The sequence below is a fragment of the Dermacentor andersoni genome, chromosome 1 (genome assembly GCF_023375885.2).
Source record: "Dermacentor andersoni chromosome 1, qqDerAnde1_hic_scaffold, whole genome shotgun sequence".
NCBI classification, from domain to species: domain Eukaryota; kingdom Metazoa; phylum Arthropoda; class Arachnida; order Ixodida; family Ixodidae; genus Dermacentor; species Dermacentor andersoni.
Window position 1 is genome coordinate 134037403 of NC_092814.1, and position 8929 is coordinate 134046331.

The 8929-nt window shown below is 46.8% G+C and overlaps 1 protein-coding gene across 2 annotated transcripts in view; it reads left to right on the top strand.

The window, feature by feature from the left end:
• The window catches only part of LOC126544261 (alpha-(1,3)-fucosyltransferase C), a 125906-nt gene extending 122454 nt beyond the window's left edge, over positions 1–3452 (top strand). For both annotated transcript variants that reach the window (XM_055062067.2, XM_050191518.2), the window contains exon 3: positions 1835–3452. In XM_055062067.2, the coding sequence (XP_054918042.1) occupies positions 1835–2885 (1051 nt within the window). In that variant the 3' untranslated portion in view covers positions 2886–3452. The remainder of the gene's footprint in view (positions 1–1834) is intronic.
• Positions 3453–8929: the final 5477 nt, after the last annotated feature.

Genomic DNA, 8929 nt, shown 5'->3' on the forward strand with positions numbered 1-8929 from the left:
TCCAGAAACGAAATCCACTCAGGAACGGGATCAAAGGATCCAACCACACTACGCACTTTGAGCAGCCTCTTCTCGAAAGACAGACCTCGTCGAGCGAGGTGGCTCGGCATGTCTCTCGATCATGCGACTCCGCCATAATGGAGTCCTAATAACATAAACAAATCATATGGTGTATTACTGATTGTCTTCTTGAAAGGAAGGAACCCGATACCGTAAGATGTGAGAGGAAGTTATTTTTTTATAGTTCTTTGTAAAATGTCCCAAAAAATAAAATGCGTCACGACAAACAATAACGCAAGGTTCTGTTGTCTCGGGTCGGTTGCAAAGTCCACAATTTACATTCCAGGGTACATATAATCCTTTTTCATGAAGCCATGTTTTCACTGGCAGGGTGGAAGTGAGCAGCCTAAAGAAATATGTTTTCGATGCAAGCGTTATACACATTCTACAGACACGGCAAAGAACATCTTGACCAAATAGAGACAGATACGGCTTTCGATACATAGGTTCAGGGAAAGTGTTATGTACAAGTGCTCCATTTAGCGACGTTCGATCCCCTCTAAACAAATATTGAACAGTGAATCTGGTTTTTAAAAATGAAATTGTGTCGACAAGTTCCTTTAGGCCCATGACGGCAATTGTTGAGCAAAGTTTGTCGTGACAAAAAGAAAAGGGACGTGTGAAGCAAGACGAGTTCTATTAACCGCAAGAAGGTACGCCTGTAGAAGGTGAATATATATGAATGATATGAATATGTTGTATCAACGGTACAAAAGAAATGTCAAAGGAGTACAGTTTCTATGAAGGCTTTGTTGAAATATTTGTTGATAGTGGAATAAGAACCATCTCTAGGACTCCATGTAAAGCCAACGTAGAGCCTTGTAGACATGAGGAAAATTCCAGTTTTGTCAAAACTTAATGCTCAACACGTCATATCCCCGATGCGTTTCGGTGGTCGCGGGATGCGCCTTCAGTTGGGGGCGTTCCCAGTTTATATAGGTGTTCTGTGGCGTTCGTTCACGTATACCGAAATGCCACCAACCTCTCAGGGCTCAGGTGCTTCGCGTCGCGCAACACAGAGAGATAAGCAGTCAACGAGTTGATAAGAGAGAGAGAGCAAGTGATAAATGAAAGGCAGGGAGGTTAACGGGGGCTGAGCCCGGTTGGCTACCCTACACTGGGGAAAGGGAAAAGGAGATTAAAAGAAGAGAGAGTCCACTGGGGATATCGATCGGTCAGTCAGTTCGGATCACAGACGGTGCCTGGATAATAAGGAGTGTTGAGGGTTTATATGAGTTAATTATCACGGTTCATAATAGTTCGACAGGGTTGGATAATGTCCTAATGAAAGATAAGGGCTTACAATAGTCGGAGCGATTTTGATAAGGTCGATAACAACCGATACGGTTTGATAAGGGTCGCATCGAGTCTGATAAGGTTGATAACGACCGATAAGATTTGATAAGGGTTTGGTCGGATCAAGTTTGATAAGATTGATAATGACACCGGGCTGGGTGGAGATGAGCAAGTGGTACGCATACTTAGACAACTCCAGTGGAGTTCTTGCATATTTTTTGTGTGCGCGTGGCATCGTGCTTGCTAATTTATTTAGTAAACGAATATTTAGGTAAGCGAAAGTTAAGAACCTCACTTCGTGTAATTGTCTAATACTTTGCTATCGCTATCAATGTTTCACCTTTCGAGTGAAACTGCGATTAATTTTTTATACTTGGGGTGGTCCTCGGGTAACAAACAGTACGGGTACGGGTACGGGCTCTTGGCAGGTGAGACTTGCTCGCATAATAAGATCCTTCTTTTTTCCTGCCCTCTTCAGAAACCGAAGTTGGGCGCCTTTCTACGAGCGAACAGACATCTTCGGCCGTCCAGACAAGCCCCGGATCCTGTTCTGGACGCCCGTGTACGGCGAATGGTACTCGGGCCTGAGCAAGAGCGGCACAGCGCAGCTGCGCTATTGGCAGCCTTTCGGTGGCTGCGCCGACCGCTGCTACATCGCCAACGACCGCCGCACCCTGTCCGTCAGCGACGCCGTCGTCTTCTATGCCTGCGACCTGAACGCCTCCGACCTGCCGACTTACAGAGCCGAGGGTCAAAAGTGGGTGCTCTGGTCTCTCGAGGCACCCACGAGGTGCGACCTGTCACCTCTGGTGTCGGTAAAAGACGCCATCAACTGGACCATGACGTACAGGCGCGACTCGGACATCCTGGACGCGTACGCCAAAGTGACACAGCGTGTCAAACCAACTTTCTACTCTGTGGAGCGCCTGAAGCGAACCTGGCGCAACAAGAAAACCATGGCGGTCTGGGCTGTGAGCCACTGCAAGACTTTTGGCAGACGTGAGAATTTCGTAGACGATCTGCGCCAACACTTGTCGGTGGACGTATACGGCAAATGCGGCAATCTATCGTGCTCGCGTGACGTGCGCTTTGCCTGTTACCAAATGTTTGCGCGCGAATACTTCTTTCTTCTGTCTTTCGAGAACACTGTCTGCAGGGACTACGTCACGGAGAAGCTCTATCTGGCCCTGCTTTACGACATCATTCCGGTGACGTTTGGTGGCGCTGACTACCAGGCCATGGCACCTCCGGGCTCTTACATTGACGCGCTTCAATTCAAGACCCCTAAAGATCTCGCTGACTACCTCAAAAAAGTTGCAGAAGACTTTGACTTGTACAAAAAGTTCTTCGAATGGAAAGGCCGGTATAACGTGGAGCCGTGGGTGTATTACACGTTTTGCGAGCTGTGCAGGAAGCTCTATAGTTCCAGCTTTCGTCAAAGATCTGTGTATCCGAATATAATCCGATGGTGGAACGACAGTTCTCATTGCCGTGCGTGGAATCCAGAAACCAGACGACTTTATCGATAGTCACATTCATTGAAAGGATGTGTTCACTTATTATTTATGAGCACATCACGAAGCCGCGTAAATGTCAACCTGAAATACATTGCTTACTTCTTTTAGACATCATTTCACGCTACATAAGCTCCATGTCAAAGATGTACGTCGCATTTAAGTGCGGAGTATTTTATAGAAATTTACTACTTCTGCAACACATAGCAGTTTTTCCTACCGAAATAATGCAGACGATTGTCATTTGAATTCCGTGATTTCTAGTTTTTTATGTGTGTGTCTGTGTGATTCTTCGTGCCCTTGTCACTTTTTAACTGTTATGCACCTTTACCACGTGTCTTCCTTTTGTTTAATCTTTCTGACAAAGGAGAACATACAAAGAGCAAAATAATTTTTATTCTTCAATCGCCGTGTCTTCTGAATTTTTCTGACAATATATCCTCATATAATGTGTTTTGACAGTTTATACATAGTTGACAGGCATGCGCATTGCTCTGACGCGGTTGTATATTGTGTTGATGAAATTTTATTGCGTATATACACCATTCCTGTTTAACAGAATATTTCCGCTTCTCCAATGCGTACGTTTGTGCTGTTTGTGTTTGCGTGTGCGTGCGTGTGTTGTCGCTTACTTGGGTCGTATAGCAGCTAGCAGCATTCGTGCAAACCGCGAATTCAGCAATATTTCTCGTGTTTGGTGGAGCACCCAACGCACTTGACGGCCACCTTCTGGCCTCGCGAACACAACTGTATGTGCGAAGGATACTCATTAGGGTGATCATTTTACTGATAGATAACGGTGCCATTTTAGCGCACTCTATAGCAGGGGCGTAGCCGGGGGCAGGGGGGCTTCTGGGGCTTCAAGCCCCCCCCCCCTCCCCCCCGAAATTTTTTCCTGCTGTTATGCACCGCCGACCTAAACAACCCCTGTCGCCGGAAATCATTCCCGATGTTGTCTAGAATGTCTTTTTTATGCTCGAAAAGACATTTTGGCGCGATCATTGCGAACGCTGGCTCGATTTCGTGGCAACGCCCATGCACCGGTAGTCACATAAAGCAAGGAGCCCCATCCAAGCACAACGTTTCAAAGGCGTTTCGATGGCGAGCGGGCTCGTCTCGGCATCACGCCGAGGTCGCGGAATCTACGGAGCGCATGGATTCTTTTTCCGAAATTTTATGGGTATCAAGTTCTTATAAACTTTTGATGCGAAAGATGCATCGACATTTCCAAAGTCGTGCTTTAGAGTTTCAATTCCGGAACTTTTTTGGTTTAATGTTGTTATAAATATTTGACGCCGGAGGTGCATTAACTTTTCTAAAGTCGAACATCGGACCATATAACGAGATACGCCAGATAAACACACTGTCAGACAAGTTGACAAAGCACGCAGCGAGGTCCGATGAGACGAAGCGTTGTGACGTTTCATTTGTGCCGTCATGTCCCAGAAAAGAATATCAACATTTTTTTTTCACCTGCGCCAAAGCATCCATGTCAAGACACTAAAGTCAGCAAAGGTAACTAACTATACCTTCTTTTTTTTATACTTTGGCTTTTATTCGCGAGGACACATGGAGCCTCTTCAATTTTCTTGTTCTCGCTACTCGCGGGCTACCGGAACCATCAGCCAGAGCGCATGCGTTTTTCTCGTGTTGCCCCGACCACCACGCGGCACACTTCGGTGCGCGTTCGTTTTTCTGTGACAGAGTGTATTTTCGCCTGGCAAAGTTTTGGACGCTTTCTGGCTAGCAGACGAGAAAAGGAAACAATGCATTGTCGCTCGCCGCCTACATTGCGGGGACTCGACGGATTGCAACGCCTTCGCTTGAGGGCAACCTCTCCGGAAAGTCTTGTCTCGCTGGTGTAGGATACCGAGCAGTATGCGTATGGTTCTCTGTGGACCAAGCGTCTCACGTTTTCTTTATTCCTTCAGTAGGTGCCCAAAGTTGGCATTTGATTATGGTCAACAGGCTTTCCTTCGCGTTTTTTTTTTCATTTCTGTGCCCCCGCCTCACAAAGGAAAAGAAAAAAGGGATATTGTTGCGGCGCAGCGAATTGTATGGTGAGAGTTCTATTTTGTTACTTCTTCTTCTTTTGCGGAAAGTAATGGGCCACGCGACGCTTCAGTTGCCGGATACTCTTATTATATTATTGCCATAGCAATTATGTGGACACTGCAGGCGAATTCCTGCCGTCGCCGTCTCGCTCATTTTCTGTATAAAGTCCAAGGGTGATAACATCGTGACGGCGCGCCGCATGCTGTATGTGCGAGTGAAAGCGGAAGGGGGAGGGGGGTCTGGCATTCATTCATTCATTCACAAAACTTTATTAGAGTCCTGAAGCCCGCGGTCTTTTCAGACCGAGGTGGGCCGCGTCCACGTCGGCACCACTAGGCCGAGTATTATGGCGTCATCGTGGACCCTTTGGACAGCCCGTAGTTGATCTTGATATGAAGAGCTTGTTATCAACTTGTGCCAGTAAAGCCATTTTTCTTCGGGGTCGGCGAGAGTCGCGGGACAGCCCGCCAGCATGTGTCTGATGTCAATGATGCCATCGCACACGTCACATTCTTTCCTAATTTCTCTTTCTGGGTGAACTTTATTTATGAAATATGGAGTGGGGTACGTTCCGGTTTGCAGTAAACGTAGCGTGACTGCCTGAGCCCTGTTCAATTTTACGTGTGGCAGTGGGAATTGCCTACGCCCCAAGTAGTAATATTTAGTGATGTCGTTGTAAGTTAGCAGTTGATCTTTATGCTCCCCGGAATGGTAGTGGGCGTCGGTTCGGCTCTGACCGGCACGGCAAGCAAGTCCTCGTGCCAGGTCGTTCGTCACCGCGTTGAGGTTGGGCCGAGTCTCGTCCACTTGTCCCATATGTGCAGGAAACCGTCGGATGTCAGTTTTGATAGTTTCGACCTTGTCGATAATTTTAGCCGCAGTCCCAGCGACATAGCCTTTGTCAAAGCTCTTAATTGCTGCTTTGGAATCGCTATAGATGAAAGACCATTTACGGTTCCTGATGGCTAGTGCAATCGCGGCTTGCTGCGCCACCGTGGAATCCTTAGTGAAGATGGTTACGGCGTCCCGTACCTCGCCCCGGCTGTCGACCACCACGGCCGTGTAGGCCTCTTTGCCTTTGACCCAGGCAGCGTCTACAAGGGCCGCCTGTTGTCCTAGCTGTTCAATTTCTTTCAATAAATCTTCAGTTCAACGGCATGCGCGTAGCACACAGGCATATCTTATTTACAAAAGTGACACACAGGTGTGAGGATAAATGTTCTTTAATACTCTCATACACTGGGTTGCACATGGTTACGTGATATAATGGACGCTCAAAAAGTTAAACAGCGTGGTGTCGTGAGGTTCTTGACAGCTGAAGGTGCTTCCCAAAAAGAAATTAGTAGCCGTATGGCTGCCTCTTACGTTGAACGTTGCATTTCATTGGCCACTGTGAAGCATTGGAGCAAACGGTTCAAAAAAGGACGTGAAACTTCCAAAGACAATCCAAGACCGGGCCAAAGCCACCGTGCAATCTTATCAACCTTTGCAATCACCCCCAACACAATTGCAAAGGTTGATGAGCTGATTAGACAAGAACGGAGGATAAGCATCGATAAACTGGCAGAGCGTGCGAACGTCGGTTACGGTTCGGTTCACACCATAATTTGTGAACATCTCGGTTATCGGCTCTTGTGTGCGCAATGGATGCCCAGCATTCTGAACCACCGCCAGAAGACGGAGAGGTTCGGCGCTGCCTTGACTCATCTGATCCGGTATCACAATGAGGGTCACGACTTATTGGCTGCATTTGTGACCGGCGACGAATCATGGGGCCACTACTACGAGCCTGAAACACGATGGCAAAGCTTACACTGCAAACATTTGAATTCACCACCCGCAAAGAAAGCAAAGGCCGTCATTTCCGGCGGAAAGGTGCTGTTGACTTTATTTTAGATCGTCAGCGGCCATTACTGATCGAATTTGCTAAACCTGGAGACACATCAATCGTTTCTAGTACTGTGAAACGCCGAATCGACTGCGTGTCGCAATCAAGAACAAACGACGTGGAAAATTGGCGAATGGGGTTATCTTGCTCCACGACAATGGCCGTCCTCACGTCGCTGATGTCGTTAACATAAAACTCGCAAAGTTCAAGCGGGAAACGCTGCAACATCCGCCATACAGTCCAGACCTGTCGCCTTGGGACTTCCACATTTTGGGACAATTGAAAAAACAGCTCGAGGGAACCTGATTCGTGTCGGACGATGACGTGAAAGAGTCAGTTACAGACATTTTGAAGCAGCAACCCAAGGAATTTTATGAGACTGGAATCACGTGACTCGTTAGTCAGTGGGACAAATGTCTAAATGCTCATGGAGGCTACTTTTAAATAAAGTACCCCGTTTCTCATATATTCGCATTGGCTCACTTTCATTTGCCTCTCCCTCGTATATTTTGCAGAACATCTGCTTTCTATATATTCTCTCTGTTGAGACAATAATTTCGGAGCAATTACTCGCAATACACGACCGGTGACAGCTGCTCCTGCGCAATACATTGGAACAAAGGACAACGTCATTGAGATTTTTCCCTGGCGGTTGCATATGTACAAAAATGTAAACAAAGTTTTTGAATGACGAAGTTTCATTAAAATATTTGTCATCAACTTGTTCATCTTATGGCCTTTACATTTTTCATATCAGCGGCATGCACTGCTTTGCTTGTTTCGAACTGATATATTTCATAAGTTCGTGTGATATTTTCTTTACTTGATGAATAGACAAAAAAACATGGGATAATTGATATCAGTTATTTTGGGCGCAATTTTTGGGACATCCGAGTGTATTCTTTTATAAAAAAAATACATATTTTACTTATCTTGACTGCGTAGCGTTCAAGAATTCGTTTGCAGAATCTTTGCATTGCAGTCATTCATGCATTATTCTCGACAAATTCTATAAGGAGGAGGCCGAGCTGCAACGTGAGCCGTTCATGCAACGTTCAACGTGAGCCGTTCAGGGCAACCTCCCCCCCCCCCTCCCCCCCGATCGAAATTTCTGGCTACGCCACTGCTCTATAGGTTACATTAGCCATGCGCAGTTTCTGAAAGCTGAGTTCCCTGAAAAGAAAAACAAAACAAATAATTGCTTTTTGTATTTTTTTAAGGAAAACATTGGAAATTTTTGCAAAGATTTGCTCAGGTAATAGTAAAGGTACAAACCTTGAAATAGTTATATTTGACGATAGTACGGCATGTTCGCCTTGCCGTGATGAAAGCTGAATTGCTAAACAAGACACGAACGCTGAACCGAACTGTAGCAGACGATGGCGACGCAAACATCAGCACTCTCCCATGACGTACGCAAGGGATCCTGCTTGTATATGTGCAATCGTTCTACGAGTGTGCGTGCACTAAATCTACCAAAAGTATGCATGAATGCTTTTCATGAGGGGTAGCGGTGCTCCACGAATGGAGAGCATTTTCAGCGCGCGCTCTGGGAGTGATAGCAGCGCCCGTGTCGAAGCGCCACCGGTTGGTAGAGGGTGAGCAAGGCATTGAAAAAAGAGAGAGAGAAGGAAGCATTTGCTTCATTCCGGCCCCTTGTTTGGAGCTACTGGGCGTTAAGGTGGCGGTGACAGACTGCGGTGAACGGGGGTGAACGTGCGACATCGGTGGTGTCAACTCTTGATTGGGCTTGGTCCGCTTCTTGGGGTGCGGTGAGCCCAAGCGTCGTCGTAAACTTCGTTAACACGGCCACATTAGGTGGTCCTGCGTCAGTCAGCTACTCCTCAAGTTTTCGATAGTGTCCTAAGTATAGATGTAAGTGCGTGTTGACTTCATGGGCAGTCCCAGAGTGAATGGGGCGTAGTGAGGTATCCCCACATTGTGCGCATTTGGGGGAGCCGTGTTTTGCAGCTATACAATGCAGGATGTTTTGTGCCGGTCATGGATGAACGAAACACAACAGACGAGGCTCTGACTTCACGTTTTCGAAGACGGAAGTTTAGTCATATTGGTATGCCATCTCCCTTTGCACCTCCTATCAGCTCGCAGGAGCAGA